Here is a 21,714-nt window from a genome sequence, read left to right on the forward strand (position 1 = left end):
CGTCACATCGACGCATCATGTTTTACTTTTTATCTAGTCTATTACTGTGTAATTTTCAGTTGTTACTTTGTAACATTGCTTCCACTGCCTTCCACTGCCATATCTAACAGTGAAGCACATTTTCAGTTTAGTTCCTTAGTATCGTTTGTCATGGTTCCGTGGCTATTGCCATTCAGTATTAGCCATTACTCATAATTTTGGAGCACTGTCCGTTCAGCACCACAACTGTGCTTATCAGCACCACAACTGTGCTAATTTATTCATCTTATTTTTTGTTTCCCCACCCCTTAGTATTTATTTGACACATGTAATGGCTGTTAGTTTAAAAAAAACAATATATATATATATATATATATATATATATATATATATATATATATATATATATATATATATATATATATATATATATATATCCTCCCTTGTGACTGTTACCTTGTCGTGGTAAGGGAGCTTGTTTAGGCCTACCTCAGTGAACCCTGAGAGCTATGCCGGTGGGAGGCAACTCCTGACAGGTCTTACCAAACTGGACAGGTCGTGGGCGAGGAGTCAGACAAAACACAGTCAAACAACCTCTCTTGACAGAGCTTTTTGAGGAACCCAATACATTTCTATGAGAAAAGGTATCATTTAAAGATTGACATCTTGAAATTTCAAGTGGCTGTGGGCGGTTTCTTGTCAAATGACCTTTTGAGACGGCTCATGGCAATTTTCATGCTTGTATCACCAACTAAATGATTTCTTAAGCTTAACTAGTCCACTAAGGTGGTGGCCATCTTGAAAAATGGCCGCCATCTTGACATTTCAAGTAGCTGTGGGTGGCTTATTGTCAAGTGACCCACAGAGACTGCTCATGCCAATTTTCATGCTTGTATCACCAAATGAACCATTATATAACTTAAATGCTCCACTAAAGTGTTGGCCATCTTGAAAAATGGCCGCCATCTTGAAATTTCAAGTAGCTGTGGGTGGCGTATTGTCAAGTGACCCACAGAGACTGCTCATGCCAATTTTCATGCTTGTATCACCAAATAAACCATCATATCACTTAACTGCCCACTAAGGTATCGGCCATCTTGAAAAATGGCCGCCATCTTGGATTTTTGAGTGGCTCGATTAAAAAAGTCAAAGAGTTGACCTAAAGGAATGTTCATGCCAATTTTCACGCTTGTATCACAAAGTGAACGATTGTTCCTACTATCCGCTCTACTATATGTAGAATGTCCCATTTCACAGGTGTTCAAAATGTATACAAATATTTAGAAAATAGCAGATCTACAAGCTCACAACACGTTGCAAAGCGATAGGTTGTGAGCTTGTAGATCGGCTATTTTCAATTAGCCAAAGTGTATACAGGGTTGAAGTAATTATTAACTAAAGTTTTCAAATAATTGTAGTGGAGTAAGAAGTACAATATTTGTCTCTGAGATGTAGTGGAGTAGAAGTATAAAGTATTGAAAATTGGAAATACTCCAGTAAAGTAAAAATACCTAAACATTTTACTTAAGTATAGTACTCAAGTACATGTACTTAGCTACTTTACACCACTGCCCAGAGGTGAGTCACAGAATGTTCTGAAATGGTCCTTTTAGAAACTTGAACCTGAAAGATGAATGTCATCCATTACATCAATAGATGTGTGTCCACATACTGTACTTGCAGAGGGCTAACTGGCACATAGTTCGACTTCGACCACTCACTTTATTCATGTTAGCGTTGTAGAATTGTTTTGTGTTGATGGCACAAACAGCCAGATATGTAGACGCCAACAACATAACTTCACAACAGTCACAAAACAGATGTATTGGGTGTGTAGAAGTACATAGCTAGAAAGATAAACTATGATTGGATGAAAAGTGTGTATCCTGCAGCTGCTAGTTTGTTTTTTTCCTGGGTTTTTTACACTGCATAGACCCAAACATTTTGTGTGTTATTTGTGTCTGTGTGGGAATTACCCTGAACGACACGCCAGATATCTTCCATTACAGATAATATCTCAAGTATTTCTGTCTTGTCGAAAACAAGAACATGTTTTTTAAAGGACAGTGTGTAACTGCGGTCATTGGTTGACAACAAGTCTATAAAATACCAGCAACCACACATGAGTGTAAGGAGGCTCTAGTCTAACCAATGACATGAGAGGTACTGTAGGTCTATTGGGACACCGACTGTCTGTTTTGAATCGTTCAAGTTGACGTGTGCAAGTCATCATGTTTAATGAATGCTCAGGTTGCTCCAGCTAATGTTGTGATTCTAGGTAAGGAGGCTTAAGTTCCTTATAGCTCTTTAAATACACACTGTCAGGTAGTAAACGTCGTTATTCCTGGAGTACAGTACCACATATACAGGCTCACACACCGTTTCAAATAGAACACATACACACACACACACGCATACACGTGTCACACACACACACACACACACACACACACACACACACACACACACACACACACACACACACACACACACACACACACACACACACACACACACACACACACACACACACACACACACACACACACACACACACACACACACACACACACACACACACACACACACACACACACACACACAGGAGAAATGATCCCAGTCAGCCCACACCACCACAACATCCTGGGAGGGTCTGAAATCAACTACAATAACACACACGCACACGCACACAGGCAGGCACGCAAGCGCACACACGCGTGTGCACACACACCGGCTGATGTCCTCAAATATACCAGAAAGTAATAATGGCTGCTGACTTAATCTGCTTTGAAATCTTGCAGGACAAAAAAAAAATCATTCAGCCATCTGCTCTGCTCTGACTGACAACATATGTGGTGTAGTTTATTACACATTCTAACTCTCTTTAATCACTGTTCTTTATGAGCATGGGTGTCAAATCAATTAATCAATAGCGTTGCAAAAGTGTATAAATACACATGAACTGTGGTCCTAACACAGACCACAACAGTAATCAGATTACATCTCTTTACTCCTCACTTTGCCTGGTTGTAATGTACAGTATGTTGGGAACGTAGACTGCAGCCAACCACAGCTCATAGTCTCACTCCTCTCTTTCTCTCTCTCTCTTCCTCTATTCATCCACTGAGGTCACGATTTCAGGCCAAATAAAGACGGCTGCTTCCCTTCTTTCTCCATCTCTCTATCCCTCTCCTTCTCTCCCTCCCTCATTCCAGCCGGGTAGCAGTGCTATTCCCCCTTTCTTTTCAGCCACCCTCCATCCCCCGCTCTCTCTCTCTCCATACAGTCTGTGATCTTGGCCAGGTACAGAAGCAGCTGACAGGACAGTCCTGACTGTGACACTTTAATTCACCGCTACAGCTCTGTAAGGTTTTCCACCCAGCAACAGCACAGGGACTGACGTTAATGGGCGTCCAGAGCCGACCTCCACTTTCTACTGGTTGGAGGGATAAACTGTGTGTGTGTGTGTGTGTGTGTGTGTGTGTGTGTGTGTGTGTGTGTGTGTGTGTGTGTGTGTGTGTGTGTGTGTGTGTGTGTGTGTGTGTGTGTGTGTAATATACAGTGCTACAATATAAGCATGTTTACACTAAAACACACAATCACCATACCGGGAATAATTAGATAATGGCAAAAATGTGTTTGAATCTTTTACATGCACAGCATCAGTATGATTGCGGCAGTAACCCAAGTTTACATTACATAATGATGTTACTCAAAAGTCAGGCTCAGTGAAGTCATTACGTCACACGGCTATGTATTCAGACACGTGCACATAAAGAGACCCGAAAGAAGCCTTAATCATTTATGTCCAAATAAATAGAAGGATTTGGGGAGGGAAACAGACATCTTAATCAAGTTTTGCTTAACCTGATTAAGACCTTACCCCATCTCGAAAATGTTTACACAACCATTTTAAAATACAGTTCAATACATGCAAGAATGCATGCACATGTATAATCTCTACAGTATTAAAGCAGTGACAATAAGTGAGTATAGATGGAATTACACCGCACAGTATGCAAGCAGCTAAAATATTCCCTCTTCATTCTCTCTCCATCTCACACTCACACACTACGGTAATTAGAGAGCATTAGAGCCGACAGGCCAGCCATCAGTAAAGGTAAATGAAGGGAGCCTCTCCCAGCAACAGTACTGACAGCTCCTCATATACTCATGCTCCCTCAGCCAGCCTTCAACTAATTAGTGTAAAAGCTCTAGCCTGGAGGTGATCTGACATTTACATATACATTAAAGTAACACATTTATCCAATTAATGCCTTCCAAAAGTGCTTTAAGGGTCAAAAGAACCCATATATCTCTCAAATCTTCATTTTTACTAATGGTAGAGACTCACTGCCAACTAAAAATACACCACATTCACATTCAAGCAGTATTTAGGCATAAAGCTGACTCTCACATCCATGGTGACAGTTAATGTGTGCCACAATAGTGCATACTTCAGTTCCTTGACCAACAAGCAGCCAATAATTTATATACATCTAAATTATATATGTAAACCACCTAAAATATCACGCTTGGCTGAGGTGAAAAAAGTTGAAAAGTCAATAAATAGAAGATGCAGCGAGGATGATGGCAATTATTGTCCATTTCAGCTTCATTAAATATTACACTTCATAGTCATCTCTGAGGCTGCATGTGTACAGTGATGGATATCTGATGGTGTAATCTTGTTGCACCATCTAATATTTGCATAACAGTTGAAAGACATAGATTCAATTGTCTTTTTTGCCATCTTTTTTGAAATTTGCTCAAAATATGTGCATCATTTTGATAGAAACTTGATGACAGAGATGAGTGGCAGAAACGTTTTTCATATTGTGGCAGCTGAGTGCACAGAGGCTTAAACACATATTATCATAAACTGTGATTTGAGGCTCTCCTCGAGGAGAAACTTGGCCGTGAACGTACAAGTCATACGGGAATGTTGAAGGCCTGTGTAAGTACAGACTGGGGCACGATAAATTACAATGACATGATAAATTGTTTCACCATAACTGGTGTAGAAGTGAGGCTTGGGAGAAGGAATGTGCCGGGTAACGCGCATCTGGTATGCAAGGACATCTCTCTGACGGAGATGGGAGGCATCCACTCATCTCTTACCTCAAACATCTGTCAAAGCTGCTCTTCCTAATTATTATGAGGTATAGTCCCATAACATCCAACAGGAGTGAATGTCAGATTGGGTGAAGTGATAAGAAACTGTGGATGATTCAAAACAACATTGAACACAACTGAGTTCTGCCGTGCAAGATTTGTTTCCTGTTAAATAGAAAGTAAATTCCCTGTGACACTGATCTCCTGCCAAATGTACAGATAACAGACAGTAAAGTTCTGCACCTGGTTGGTTTCTGCAACAGATACACCAGAAGTGAAGTAAAGTCTGAAGTTGCAATCAAACATTGCAGTGACGCACGCACGCACGCACGCACGCACGCACGCACGCACGCACGCACGCACGCACGCACGCACGCACGCACGCACGCACGCACGCACGCACGCACGCACGCACGCACGCAAAGAAGAGTGAAATGTTTAAAAGCGTAACATTGCAATAAATATATCATTACACGTTAGACAGTGTGCAGAAATTTGGTTTGCTACTTTTGATCCATTCATCCCTCTCCTACGCACCTATCTCAGGAAATAGATGTGCAAAGTGCTCTTCTGTTCAAAGTCTCAAGGCTGGCATTCAAGACTTTGACCTTATCTCAGTATGAGGCCTGTGGCTGAACTGATAAGTTCCACAATAACTCTCTGTTGTTGAGCCTGCCGCTAGCCTTGGGGAGTATGCTGCCGACTCCCACAGTGTGTGTGTGTGTGTGTGTGTGTGTGTGTGTGTGTGTGTGTGTGTGTGTGTGTGTGTGTGTGTGTGTGTGTGTGTGTGTGTGTGTGTGTGTGTGTGTGTGTGTGTGTGTGTGTGTGTGTGTGTGTGTGTGTGTGTGTGTGTGTGTGTGTGTGTGTGTGTGTGTGTGTGTGTGTGTGTGTGCGCGCGTGTGTTGCTGCTGTGGTTCCCATGTCATCACAAGGAAAGAGGCAGAAAATAATTCAAGAGAAAAACCATCTTACTCGTCCCATGTCCGTAAGTGCTACTTTACGGTTAGAACTTATAGGCTTGAGGTTCAAGTTAGAATTAGGGTACAGTTATGGTTAGCTCTGAATGACTGTAGCTCTGAATGACTGTAGCCAGAAGAAGGTACGCAACTCTGCGTGCGTGCGTGTGCGTGTGTGTGTGTGTGTGTGCACACGCGAGTGCGCACAGTGCTCTGCCCCGACATGCAGTTACAGTATGAGAACAAAAGGCAGCTATATAGATCTGTGGAGAGAAAGGGACCAGAAGGTCAAGGACAAGGAAACCTCTCAACAGTCATTTAATTTTTACCTTTCTTCACATTCAAGTCCGCCCCTTGGACACCTAAAGAGTATCACAAAACACAAAACACACGACGTTCAACACAAGTCTACAGAAATAGAAGTCTACAGACCTTGGCGTGCACAAATCTAGATGAGTCTGTAGACCTAGAGAAGTCTATACCTAGAGGAGTCTCCAGACCTAAACGTGTCTAAAGAACTAGAGGAGTCTCCAGACCTAAAGGTGTCTATAGAACTAGAGGAGTCTACAGACCTAGGAGAGTTTGACACCCCTGACCTAAACTATATTCATTTCATGACATTTAAAACACTCAAGCAGCTCCTCCTATTAATTTCACACTTGAGGTTAGGGTTGGGTTCATAAACAGTATGACTTACTGGTCTGACAGTGGACTCCGTCGAAGCCCTGCGGGCATTTGCAGACGTACTCGCTGAAGACGTCACCTCGACGAGACTGACCCGTCAATTCACAGATGGCATCGTTCTTACAGGGGTTAGGAGTACAGGGCCCTGGAAGAGGGAGAGGAGGAGAGGAGAGAGGTAAGAGAAAGAGGAGAGCCAGAAAGGAGAGCCAAGTTGGACAGGAAGTCTAGCAGACATTTCTGTTTATCAGGATGTGAGTGCATGTGACGGTGAACAGTGTTGTATGTGTTTGTACACATACACATGTACAGTATGTGTTTAATTAAAATGATAATTTACAATGTAAGCATTTAGGACACTTGCAGGATGAGAGTAAATAATGAACCCTCGTCAACAATCGGCAGGGTAAATGGTCCAAACCAGCGGTTCTCAAGATTGGGACCCTCAGCGTTCCTTGATGGGGTTCCAAATGTACCCTTGAAAGTCTGTAACTCTTGTTTGAGTTTGAGAACCACTGGTCTACTCTAAACAACATCTAACATCTAAATAACATTCTTAGCATTGGTGGACTAGCAAACCGTATATGTCTATCTAAATAACATAACATATGTGAACAAGTAACCAACAAACATCTGCAGCATAGTATAACTAGTATCTATCAAAACATTGATCTGGTCAGGTGAACATACTTCACCAATGGGATGTTCAGAATTTGTTTTGTCTACTCTGGATTTCTTGAAAGTGAATCTGAGAAATGTGTCTGGGAAAAGCTTTCATTTCTGTTTGTAGCTTTTACTGTAAGGCAAATGGGAAGTTCCTACCGCTTTCTGTCTCATTGCATTTCTCTCCGGTGAAGCCATCAGGGCAGATGCAGATGAACGGAGCTCCAGCTCCAGTCACACATGTCCCTCCATTACCGCACACATTCACCTCACAGTAGTCAGCTAGGGAAAGAGACAAGACAGTGTTAATGTTTGCATAATAATCATTTCTTTCTTCCTCTAAAACAAATTCCAATAAAATGAAACTCCAGAATATAGTCAATGGAAAGGTCAGGAAAACTGAATATTATTTCCCCTTTTTGTGCTTAGTACTTATTTCACTTTCATAAAGGTCTGAAAAACATCAACATCCGGCAACATTTTTGGTGAATGTTTGCCCCAGAATAGGTATGCCGGGGTTCAAGTGGTTAAATCTCAACTTGCTTTTCAGCTCAATGGTCCCCAGAGCCAGAGAGCAAACATATGATCCCTCCCTGTCCAGGTCCATCTATCACAGCTCAGGAATTCAGCTGACATTCAATGACTGAACAGTCTGGAAGTCAATGATGTCTGTTCAGTCACTGTGTGTGTATGAACAAATGTATATATGTATTAAGGGGAAATGTAGCTCCAAGATGACAGATTGACATTTCTATAAAGCTGAGTTTCTTGTTATATATTTATGTTATATTATTTATCATTAAATCATCAAAGCTTAGTGTTTTTATATTTGTTTACTAAATGAGAATGTGCTGGTCCTATGCACAAGTCTAGAGTGTTATTGTGTCATTTGTAGACTTAACAAACACAAAATATCTTGTGTTAGGAAAGTTCAGCTAAACTAATAGCTTCGTTCCTCTGTTCCACATCCTCTGCAGCAGCGGCGGCAGTTACTTTGCTGTGTTATTGAATACGGAGAGGAAAACTGCTGCGAGCCAGACCGTGCCATGGAACAGCTGAGCAAGCCATCACACCAGTAAAACACAAAACAGATGCTGGATGCTTCCACACAGGAACCACCACTGCTGCTGTCTGGACTCAGCAGCTCTCGGGATGCCATTAGTGTCAGTGATCAGGGGAAAACAGAGAAGCAATGAGGGAGTTTAATTCTCTGCTGACCCCTAAAAGAACAGTTTGTCCTTTGACAAAACTGGAACTAATGCGGTTTAAAAACAGGAGAAGTGGTGTTGGATATGGGAACCAGAAACGATGGGTGATTTTCGACTAAGAGGAAGATGTATCTATTGACACCTCCAGTACTTACAGGTTGTTTTCAGTTGTTTTCTTTTTGTGTAATGTGTCATATAATCCCATATGGGATTGGCTAAAATGATGGCATGACACGAAAATAAAAATGTCGTTCATTCATTCATTCATACAGGGATTTTGTGTTTTCTTGACATTTAAAGGGATGGAAATAGTGTCAGAGATACAGAAGCTATAAGAGGGTTTGAGTGCTATTCTATTGAACCCTTGGAAGGAAGTTTATCCTGCCTGTTACTGGTAGGGATTCTAATCTATGGTTAGCAACCGTTTTCCGAGAGAGACATTCACCTTCTCACTTACTCCACATCAGGTGGTATGGGGTCAAGGTCACCCACAAATCAAGGTATCGGGATTTAGGGCTTGCCTTGTTCAAAGACAGAGACTTCCTTTGACACTTGGGTTCATGGTGGTCAAACCCGCAACCTCCCAATTACAGGACAGTACTATCCAAACCACTGGGGCAATTGCAGTGGTTTTTTAAACAATGTTGAGATAAGAGCAGTAATCTAAAGTCACACCCTTGTGTTTTTAACACTGCCGGAGCTGCAGGCAGAGAAAGCACTGCCCCAAAAAAGTTAACCCTTATTTTGAATAATTGTCAAGGAAGTTGAGGTTTTGGTCGCCGAGTTTTAAATTGTTGGTTCACACACCGCGCTGTCAGTTATATAGGTTAAAAAAAGACATCCGACCCAGATTTCATATCCTTGAATGGCAGACTTCCTCCTACGCTGAATATGAAGCAACGCCGTAGGAGTCGATAAGGACCAGGATTCTTGGACGGCTGATGTAGGAAAAGGAAGTATTTCAGTCCTGCTGAGGGTGTAATTCTGCGGTCCTGCTCTGTGTTTCCCACATAGCTCATGGTTGAAATGGCACCTCAGCGACAGACTTCATCCTGCGTCTTTCTACAATTGCTCCCCCCCCCAAATCAAAAGACAAAAAAACAACCCCCACCAAGCATGAATGCAAACACCACTATATCTGCATACACACAAGACTCAGCTTCTCTACCAGGCATTCTTTAAAATAAGAGTAAATCTCTCTGTGACTGTGCATTTTATTATTTCTTTAAGTGTCCCATTTTGTACTCTCTCACTCTATCCATCGATCTCTTGCTTTCTTTCACATAAGCAAAGTGAACACTGTAGCATTGTGGGAAGTCTAAAACACAAATAAGACAAGCAGGTGCTCAAAGAGTGGAAACAAAACAGAAAGAAAAGGAACAGGGGAACATTGTTTGAAGTTCTTACACTACACTGAATATGTGACCTTTCCGTGTTATGAGCAAGACCATAAACAACAATGGTAGAGATTGAGGATTTTTATGTGCGAGTATGTCTACTATGTAGGTAGGCTAGGCTATAATATGTGCTCTGTGTGTATATGATGACTTCTGTGCGAGTTAACCATTCTTCCCATTAATCTTTTAACTATTAAGGAATTGGTCCATAGCACATATGTTTTAACTTTCTATGGATATACTGTACATATAATCCCTAGTTTGTCTATTCTGTCTGTTACATCCTGTTTGAGTGTTGAGTTGCTGTGTTGTCCAGTGTTATCCAGAGTCAAGGCCTACAGCTAGTCCTTCGTCTCAGGGGAGACTGTTAGGAGATAGCATTGCCTGGCACTACCACAGACACATCATTATCCAAGTTATTGCCCTGTTTATCTGTGGGAAGGAAGTAAGGAACCCAACCTCCTGCTCTTCCTACAGAGGACTTATGACAGCTTCCCTGTAGGAAATACTGTAGGTCCTTTTAGTGCCAAGGAACAAGCCCTAGTGTTTCCCTGTTGGGGTGGATTTGAATACAGCTGGGGAAAATAAAGTTCCTAAAAGTTTAAAACACATATAGAAGGTGGGACATTAGGAAAATACCGTTTAGTCCCAACTTCTCCCAAGGAACAAGCACTACTGCCCTGCTGGAAGCAGGATAGATGAACCAATTATTTTTTTACTCGTTTTTCTCCCCAATTTAGACGTCAATTAATTCCTCCCCACACACTTTCTGTGTGTTGTCACATGCTGTTGTACCTTACTGGCTCACCTGCCAGTGAGGAGCCCCCACCGGGAGGATGTAGCACCTCTGTCCTACTCCTCTTGCCCAACATTCAGGACAAATATCAGTGCAGTGACAAATATCAACCTCGCCAGTCGTCTTCCCTCCCCCAAACACGGGCCATATTTATGGCCACAGCGTAAAACATATTGCACAATTAATTTGACACTCAGACAAGTTCTGTGAATTAAGTGAAGAACAGAGCCGCCAAAATCCTTCCTATTATGGGAATGGTGGCTCTAAAAATGACCCAAACAAATGTGTATCCAACTGACACATTCTCTGTGGTTTGGCTTGCCTGACAATGATGGGGAATTTCACTGTTCACCTCAGGTTTCAGAGAGGAAATTAGATGACATATTTGTCTAGTTAGCAAAAACACATCCTATTAAAAACCCCTAAATGACAAACTAATTGGTTTGTTTAATAAGGAAAAACAGGGCTAGTTATGTTGTTTCCCATTATCTAGATTCTAGAAAACACACTGACTCACGCTGAGTGTGTGTGTGTGTGTGTGTGTGTGTGTGTGTGTGTGTGTGTGTGTGTGTGTGTGTGTGTGTGTGTGTGTGTGTGTGTGTGTGTGTGTGTGTGTGTGTGTGTGTGTGTGTGTGTGTGTGTGTGTGTGTGTGTGTGTGTGTGTGTGTGTGTGTGTGTCTCTCTGTCTCGCGTCTCTCCTTCACCCTGTCCCTCCCTCCCTCTCTAATGAAAGCAAAATACAGAAGTAGAAAAACTTGTTGCCACAAATCCTAGCACTGCACTTTTCAACTTTTCACACGCACTAACAAAGCTCTGTGGGATCTGTTCCCTCCTGTACACACACACACACAAATATAATTTCAGTTTCGTTTGATGTGAAATCACTGGAGGAGGTTAAGTTTCATATCTAAAGAACACACACACGCACACAGAGACACCTGTGCCTATAATTTCAGTTTTGTTTGTTGTGAAATCAGTTTAATATCTAACACATTCTAGTGAACATAGAACTTGACATTTCCATATCTATTTCTCTCGTTTAGTCGTCACTATACTACAGCTACATCGGGGATGGGCAACCACCTCTTGTTCATCAGATCTGGTGATCAGATCTGACTACTGAGGTGATCAATTGAATCGATCAAAAATAACATGGTTAACCATTATTGCTTGATGATGCATAAAAACGTTTCACAACAAGACAAGCAATGGTGGTTTTCACTGTTTGGTACGAGAGTGACATGCATGCCAGCCTTGGAAAACAACCAAGTGATCATGTGCCTAGGGTTGGGATCCTTTAGGATTTTTTAACGGTCCCCTCTTAACGGTCCGATTCCTTTACGGTTCCCTTTAACGATTCCACCACTGGTATTGTAATTGTATCACATGAAGTCCACATACCAGCTGACAGTGTGATAAAACCGTTTCCAGAGACGGTTCCAAATGTGATGGCACCGCTTCCAGTTCCTCAATGTTGGATCCGGTTCTTCCGGTTCCGGACCCCAACCCTACATGTCCCATCATGATACACCTGGAGTCACTAGAGGCTTCTTTATACAGGGAGGGGTTTCACCGGGAAAGCGCAACACGTGCTGAGGAATACGTTATCCATCTGACATCTGCTCCCTGCGGAACAGACGCCATGACTAATGTAGAAGTCACAAGTGAAGCAACAAAATAAAACAATCGCTCCTTCTGGCTTCTCACCCACAAACATGACCAATTGTGTTCGTTGGAGCGCCCAGCCAACCATTGCAAAAAAGCAGAAAGATTATTAATGTGTTCGAACTACAAAATGGACCAACTAAGTAAATCTGTGTTGACACGACCTTGTATTGCCCCTACATCCAAACTGTCTTGTATTTTTTGATGAAATATACCTTCCTTAATACTTTAACTAGATCATCACAAAACATCAGCTTGGTGTTGAGTCAACTGCTGCGTACAGAGTTTATTGGAGAGCAGTTTTACTGAGACCGCCAGGAGTTAGGGAGACAGCATAGGACAGACCTACAGTGGGAAAGCTGAGAGGGAGACAGCATAGGAGAGACAGACGGTAGGAAAAGAGGGAGACAGGCAGCGTAAGAGGGAAAAGACAGTAGAAAAGCTGAGAAGGACACAGTGTAGGGAGTGTATGGCTCTGCAGGGACTAGAGATTAATGTGAGGTTCCTTAACCATTACAACATAATTCTAGGAGGCCTGGATTTCCTCAAGGCTTTATCTCTTCTATTGATTCACTTTTACTGATTCCCTTAAGAGATTATATGCAAGGCAGGGCAAGTATATTCATATGGCATGCTTCATACACAAACATAATTCAGTGCTTTAAAGTATTTTACATAAGGCATTAAAATGGTAAACGAGACATGAAGAAATTGAAGAGATTAGAAGCCTCACTAGCAGTCTCTAGAGGCTGTGCTGCTCCTCACACCCAACTGGACCAAAGTGGTTTGAACCAAAGCCACGTAAAGAGAGTTTGCTCACTCCAATGGACCAATTTCTTTCCTGGAATTTAGCAGCAAACACTAGCAGCACAGTAGATTTGCAGCAGGTCTGTTCTGCAGAACATATCAGAAGTCTATGGGAATCACATGACGATCAAGACTTTTGGACTGTTGTTGTGACTCTCTCTTCTCTCTCTTCACATGTCATGACTCTCTTTACATGGCTCTGGTTTGAACCGAATGACATTGCCATCCTTAGGGTACAGTCACACATCTGTGTCAAAAGCATTGTAGCCAACGCATGCCAACTTGCCAAGGCGTCAAAACGCGTCAATTTCCCATGTTGTCTTCCGGGTTGTAGGCAGTGACAGTATTCTGATGTGTAGTTTGTTTGACTTAGTTTTGAGTGTTTGGCTCACTGAAAGAAAACTGTAAGTGAAATACCTGCCAAGTGGGGTCAACCACGGCGCTTCTTTGCTATTGGTTGACTCTCGGGCAAAGTTCAACTTTTGAACTCCACGCTTATTGACTTGACTTGACTTGACTTGACTTGAATTGTCTTGAATTAAAAGTGTTATTAGTTGGGGGTTGACATATATTATATATTCACTGAAGGAGGTCCAAGAGGAAAGGCCATAGGTTCACCAGAATCACATGAATAGACTCACAGTTTCATGGCAAATTAGATTTTGAGATATCTTACGTAAAAGTGGGAATTTTGGCCTAAGAGTGGCACTAGACCAAATTTCATGTGGCCAACTCCTTAGAAGGCTGCTAGCTTAGCTAGAGACATTCACTTGCACTACTTACTGAAAGAAATATATAAATAAGTGACAAGCCTCATTTAATCTCCATGGGGACAGGGAGTTATGCAGAGTTATGTGTGTCTGCTCCAGCTATCGCCACAGATTGTTGTACTTTTGTGAGTCATGGTCCATGCCTTTCCCATGATTCCTCTGTCCCAAGAATGGAGGTCCAAATACAAAGAACACACAGCCATGCAGACCCACAATAATACCACACCATGACTCACTCCTCTAATCACAGTCAACGCTTTGGACTCTGGAGAGGCCTGCAGCTTTATGTTACAGTATGTGGGTCTGAAATGACATAACAGAATGTGAATAATGCTCTCTGTTCAGCTGATCTAAGTTCATGCTGGTTAAAAGTTTCAAGACATTGAGCACAAAATGACCCCAGATTCAGACAAACTTGGCAGTGCATGTTTAAGGGTCTAGCAGCTTACAGGGCTGACTGAGGATTCACTCCATATTAACCTGCTGTTGTTTCGTCTGAGAGGATCAGAGCAGCTCTCTGGGTCAAGTCAACCTCCGGCCAACTGCCTGCTCATCGTTTTAAAGAACAGGTGGACAAGAACGCGCACGCACGCACGCGCACACACACACACACACACACACACACACACACACACACACACACACACACACACACACACACACACACACACACACACACACACACACACACACACACACACACACACACACACACACACACACACACACACACACACACACACACACACACACACACCCCCCCAGGCTGACACCCCCCCCCCCCCCCCCCCCCCCCAGGCTGACAAGAGGACGTGACAGTGTGACAGCAGAATATTTGTCATGCAGTGTAGCCTGGTGTAATGACAACAAAGGATGTTGTGTCAAGTGAACTGTGAAGTGCATTTGTTGTGCGTGCGCGTGCGTGTGCGCGAGAGAGAGGGGGAAAGATAGACAACGTGGAGCACTTGGGAGCCGCCGTTTGCGTGAGTGAGCAGAAAAACAGCGTGATGGTCTCCCTGGGGGATTGGGGGATATAAGTTCAGTTGAGGTGGGGTTGCCTGAGGGTACTGCGCCTGTGGGGGGGGGGGGGTAGTGCAAGCCATTTAAGGATAAGTGGTGAGTGACAGGAGATGATGGGTGATGGTGGGGGGGAGGAGGAGAGAATGAGAAGACGAGGAGGCCTGATGTCTCCTTGACGACTTGGCGGTCTCACGTTAATCAATTGGCCGCGGGAAGGAGCCTGCGTTTGTGCATCAGAGGGAGTACCCAGAGGTTAAAAGTCTTTAATCTGAAAGGACTCTTGAAACATTAAAGATGACGCAGAATAATACCCCTCAAAAAAGCTTAAAAGGGAATTAGCTCATTAAAGGGAACTATGGAAATAGGCAGGACTGTTTGAAATGAGCTTATAAAGTCAGCAGGACAAGTTAGCTTCCAGGCCAGTGATGTATGAACTACTGTGCATGGGGAGAGTACATGTGCATAAACATGTGAATATGTGGTTATGTCAGAGTAAGGCTGTAGGGTGTATGCATCTGTCTAATGTAATATACTGTATGTACTGTATATAATTATGTTTCTGTCTATGTGTGTGTTTAAATCAGTGTGTATTTGTGTTCCATAATGCCAGGTTGTGTATGTGTTTATTTTTCACAAGCACATAGTATAGATTTTTTTAATTGAAGGTACTATATGCTATTGAATAGCATTCTGCCACTTGTCGCTGTACACAACTTCACCATCATCCTAGTGCTCCCTTTCAGTTCTTGTCATTTACTCACATTTAGGAATGTAAGTATTGTCTACTTGGCATTTCGTACAGCTGTACTTTCACTTCCGGTAAGCCCTATTTGATAGTGAACATAGCCGATCTACAAGCTCATAATGCTGGGCTGTAATGTGACGTGATATATATATACACGTGATGTATGTATATATATATATATATATATATATGATGTATTATTTCTTTTATTTGTGAAATTCTTTTGAAAGATGTAATTGTGTAAATGTGATTTCTTTGAAATAATGCATTATTTTATTGTAGGAAACGCAACAATAAAACGATATTTATTGTTTGGGAATCCCTGGTTTAGATCCAATGAATAAGAAGGGATGGTTGTATCAGCCGTTTACATCCCAGTCATGCAACTAGTTGGTTATCAACAAGCCCTGGTGTACAGGTGCAATCAATACTATTGGTAATTGTAATCGCAATTATTTTGCATAATCGTCGATTCATGTGTGTGTGTGTGTGTTCTTTTACATGCATCATATGTTTGTGTATGTAAAACTTGTATTCTGCCATGTCTGAACAGCGTTAAAACCAGTCAGAGAGAGAGAGAGCCCAGCTGCAGGTGAGCTTTGTGTAATCTGAAGTCTCTCCTCCACACATAGAGCCATCTGCCACTCCAAACTCCCCCCCCCCCCTACACACATACAGTTGCCGCTAAAAATACTCTCTCTATTGCACGCATACCGCACACACACACACACACACACACACACACACACACACACACACAAAAGATAACAAGCTACTCTGCAGGTAGGGCTTGCTGTAAAGACATACTCGTTAAACAGATGCCAGATGCCAAGCTGCGTAACAGACAACCATAAAGGATGTCCCATATGTTTACTATGAGTTTCAGACTAAAGGGAGGTATCTCTCTCAAACTCACAAACCAACTGCAATACACATTAAAGCATAGAACAATTAAAGCGATGTTGAACTTGGGTAGAAAAGCTAACGCTATCTGCAGCTATCTTGTTTCGCCATACAATGAGAGTGAATGGAAGCACCGTCTCCAGTTCCTCAATTACAGAAGCAACAGATGATGACGATCAAACATTTTCACACTTACGGCCAGGTACAAGCCACGTTTCTACCAAAGGTAAATTGTGCTTTAAGTAGTTGGTTGAGTAAAAGTATTTTACTGACTGGATCCTCTGATCCTCTATTCCCAAGAGTTCAAAACGTTTAATCCCTTCCAAGTGGATCAGATCTGGATATTGGGTAACTAAAACCCAAAAAGCAAACACTATGCCAAAGAGAAATATATTTAACTCTCAAAATCGAAATCTGATCAACTCGGATAGGAATGAAAGGTTTTGAACTCTTGGGCCCCGACATACTGAATCAAGAGGCTTTTTGAATGGAACTAATGTATTCATATGTAATAGGAGTAACAGTTCTATTCTGTTTTGGACTGTTCATTGAGCTCTATGTGATGTGTACCACATTCACTGTACTTGTATTGTACTTGGTGGTCTGTCTATATAAGATCAGAGAACAGGCTGTAAATTATTCAGTAAAGCAGATTGTAAAATGGGCCAACGGATGAGTCCAAATTAGCAGATATTCCATATTGTGATGAAACATTGATTAGAAGAGCTATTCAAAATTCAGCGACATAAAGGAAGTCAGTGATGATATCCAGAGGGGAGTGTGAGGGAACAATGATGAAGATATAATGTCCTAATGAGACGAGGCTCTGTGGACACTCCAGACACCATACTGACAGATGGCTAGACTCAGGGCAAACGGAAGGAATAGCTTTTGCCAATGGGTCACAGTATACTCACACGCACCCCCCCTCCCCCCCACACACACACACACACACACGCACACACGCACACAGCTGCTGTTTTGTCTTTAACAGAGTAAACACTTGTCAGAACAGGCTGTTGTGTAAAACCAACACATGCAAAGGAATATATACAGTACACATGCCACAAATGTGCACATGTATCTCACGCACACACACACGGCACACACACACACACACCTGATTCTCATCTCAAACCCACACAAACGTGCACTCACAAAACATCACACAAAGCTTGCTCACTTGCTCTATATTGCTCACTTGCTCCCTAGACACAGCCAACACGCACCCATGTCACGTGTATGAATCTTTTTTTTTAAAAGCACATTTTAGTACTTTTGCAGAATTTACAGTGCACTGTATGTGCATGTTCTCTCTCGCTCTCTTGCCTTCTCTCTCACACCCAAATTATCCATAGTGCGCAAACCTACACTGTAAAATGCTGAGGGTAAATGTATCTCTGCATGTACAAATGGACCTTTGCGGTACAGAAATTACAGAAATCACACACACGTGCCCTTGCATACACACCCGCCAAGCCATTGGCCCACTGTGTGTCTATATTTAGACCAAGCTGGTTGAGCTCACTCACAGTGGACATGTTAAGCAGTGTGCCTCCACTCCTCTCACAGCTAACGGAGAGGGACAAGTGAGTTCTAACCTGGTGCATCCACTCTATTCATGTTTAAACACTTGTGCAATATAAAATACTGCTCTCAGCTCCTCTCCAGCCCATTTGAATGACACAGCTTCAGCTGACCTCAGCCCAGAACACTTGCTGTGCCAGCCTCTATCTATCTCTTTCTGAGCAGGTCTCTCACTTTCTGAGTATCTAGTTTCCTCATTACCTCATTTGCCGAGTGCGCCTCTCTCATATGGGACAGATCCATATATACATCAAAAAACATAAATATATAATAAGACTAGCGGCTCTTAGAGGCTGTGCGTGTCCAAGAGCAAGTGTGGCTTTTGGCCTAAGACTTGTGCTAGGCTAAATGTTCATCATTAGTTATTTTCAAGATTATTACATGACTGTCCTTAGAGCCTTGCCACAGGACTAAAAATGCACATGACTGAACACACACACACACACACACACACACACACACACACACACAGTTCATGTATCCATTTGTAACTCCTGTACAAAATGTGTTTAAATTAACACTACAGATTTTACTGTGCAGCTTCTGTCTATATTTCTCCACCTCTCTTCCTTGCTGAAACTAGAGGAAAGGCGTTACTGTACTATGGTTGGTTATTAGTGGTATAGGAAGTTCTGCCTCACATCTAGATAAGTGACTCAACTGCCCTGGTCACTACAGCCACACCTATTCTCTCTGGACAGGCACTGAGCTCCAACTAAACATTAAAACACAGTAAAATAACACTGGATCTTTATATTAAATATTTATTCAATCATCATGGATTATTTAAGGATGGGGTTTAGGGTGTATAGTATGAGCACCACCCTGCACAAAGCCCTAACGGTATTGGGTGATTTAACTTTTCTTTAGGGGTGTGGATTCTTTAGTGAGATACGTAAGGATATCAAAATGAGCAGGTGAATAAATACATATGGACCAAACATTAAACATGGATTGAATCTGAACTTCTCCATGTTTACCTCTGAGTGAACCGTGGGTGCGTCTAAATGAATGGGTGTGATGTATGATGAGGACTGTGTCCCAATTCCAAATGACAAACAGAAGAGGAATTTAACTTTGTTTTCTCAAAAGAAATCGGGAGACTTTCCTTTACACTGCACCTAGAATAAGTTATTAGTTATTTTAGGGGATCAACCATGTACCCTGCATACAGTAGGAAACGTATACATTCTATCTATAGGCTACACTGTGACTATTTAAACATTCTCCCAAGGGAGAAACAAGGGCATGGTGCTTTTGAAGAAGTGCTGCATGAGCATTAATGCAATTAATGCAACTATACAAATATTCAATCATTAGGCCTACTACTGGTTGACCAAGGGATCCATTCAACGCAAATGTCACACACACCCTGTCAGTGTGAAAATCTAGCTATAATAGCAAATCACAGCTATTTTGGGCTACAATCATTCCTTACATGAATATGTCCCATATGTTTTTTTTTATTTGCTGTTTGCTTTGTCCTGTGATTGTTGCACATAATTCTTTTGTTGATGCCTTCCATGTACAACACTTTGGTCAATCTCGATTGTTGTAAATGTGCTATATTTGATTTGATTGGATGTAAATGAAGGTAAAAAAAACTAAGTCTGGACACTGATGTGTTCCAGTGGCTGATGGCTTGTAAACTTATAATGAAATTATAACATAATTTATACCAAATCTTAAAATAATAATGAATTGTGATGATGTCTGTTGATGTAACACACTCACGTAAAATGTACATTTTCTGACGAGGAAAAGTTCTGGAGATGATGGAGAGGGTTTTTTTTATTCAAAAAGGACAGACAGCATTTATCCATCCTAGCCTACATACATTGAGAAGACACACGCACGCAAACAAAGCATGCAGTGCCAATAGCGTGAACAAACATAATAGCTTCCCCTTAACGTTACAGCCTCTATAGAGCACTCAGGATACACTGTCTCCCCCCTGGCTGTAAACTCTTTGAAGAAAACATTTTCACATCTACATTCTGCCACCACACAAAGAGCTGTCGCGTTTTAGCACGTTGTTACAGCCTAACCATAGCAACAACAAAATAGAATAGATATGTATAGCAAAATGTCACAGTGTAGAAAACAGAATCTCATTCAGATCCATCCAGTCGTTTTGAACTCCTCCAGTCTCCAGAGGAATACCAAAACGCTCGCCCCAAAACACAGTCGCCCCGGGGCAAAACCGGCGACCTCGGCACCGTCGCCACCTAGTATTCCTAAACGTAACCGCAGTAAACTATGCCTAAACCTACCCTTATTCCTAATAAACGTAACCTCAGTAAACTATGCCTAAACCTAACGTTATTCCTAATAAGGTAACCTCAGTAAACTATGCCTAAAAACCTAACCTTATTCCTAATAAAAGGTAACCTCAGTAAACTATCCCTAAACCTAACGTTATTCCTACACGTAACCTCAGTAAAACGGTGCCAAACCCCAACCTTATTCCTACACTTAACCTCAGTAAAACTATGCCTATTACCCCAAACTTATTTATTTCTAACCTTAACCTCAGTAAAACAAATTATACAAAAATACAAGAGCCGCTGGGGGCGAGCGGTCCGCGAAAAGAAATGGGGGCGAGTGTGTTTTGGGGCGAGTCGTCCGGTTACCCTCCAGAGTCAGAGACATGATGCCCGTCGCGTTCCCGTTACTTTGGCGGACTGGCGGTGATGGATTTAACGGTCGCTGCTACTGCTGCCAAGTATAGGATTTACACCATATATAGCCAACCTAATGACAAATAAGTTTATGTCCGGGCAAACGAGCCACACATTTTCCACACAAATAACAAAAAACTTAAAGCCTACACTTTACTACACACCCCGATCTGCACACACCGACCCTGACAACGTGTTTCAGCACTTTCAGGACCATTATTACACGCACTGCAAAACTGTAAACAAAATGTAACATAGGCTACTAGTAATAGTATTAATAACTTACCGCTCACGTTGGTAACGGCGCCGAAAACCAAACAAGCGAAAAGTGGCAGGGAAAACAGAAAGCAACCTCGTGTCTTCATCATCGCGCTTGTCAGACCTTCTAAAAACAAACAGTTGTATGTATTGAGCAGCTGATCTGAATGAGCTTGTCTGCTGGGATTCAGCTTGTTGTTGCGTTGCAAACACACAGTTGGCGTTCAACCGTAGCACGTGTACCTCTGCTGTCGTCCAATGACGGCCCACTTATCATAATGATAACCCCTCCCCTCTTTTAGTGTGTGTGTGTATGTGTGTGCGTGTGTGCGCGTGTGTGTGTGTGTGTGTGTGTGTGTGTGTGTGTGTGTGTGTGTGTGTGTGTGTGTGTGTGTGTGTGCGCGTGCGTGCGTGCATGTGCGTGCGTGCGTGTATAATATTTGAAAATATTAAATCTAAATCTTAAATAATGGTACATCAGAC

At 42.2% G+C, this 21,714-nt stretch overlaps 1 protein-coding gene across 4 annotated transcripts in view; it reads right to left on the reverse strand.

The window, feature by feature from the left end:
• Positions 1-21,417, reverse strand: part of mfge8b (milk fat globule EGF and factor V/VIII domain containing b) — a 41,409-nt gene extending 19,992 nt beyond the window's left edge. For 2 of the 4 annotated variants that reach the window (XM_080437097.1, XM_080437096.1), the window contains exons 1-4: positions 21,260-21,417; positions 7,554-7,676; positions 6,748-6,879; positions 6,380-6,412 (exon numbers count right to left, since the gene is read on the reverse strand). In XM_080437097.1, the coding sequence (XP_080293223.1) occupies positions 6,380-6,412; positions 6,748-6,879; positions 7,554-7,676; positions 21,260-21,341 (370 nt within the window). In that variant the 5' untranslated portion in view covers positions 21,342-21,417. The remainder of the gene's footprint in view (positions 1-6,379; positions 6,413-6,747; positions 6,880-7,553; positions 7,677-21,259) is intronic. The other 2 variants (XM_080437099.1, XM_080437098.1) reach the window with 1 other exon arrangement.
• Positions 21,418-21,714: the final 297 nt, after the last annotated feature.

Source organism: Gymnoscopelus braueri (genome assembly GCF_963280865.1).
Source record: "Gymnoscopelus braueri genome assembly, chromosome: 9".
In the NCBI taxonomy this organism is placed as follows: Eukaryota; Metazoa; Chordata; class Actinopteri; order Myctophiformes; family Myctophidae; genus Gymnoscopelus; species Gymnoscopelus braueri.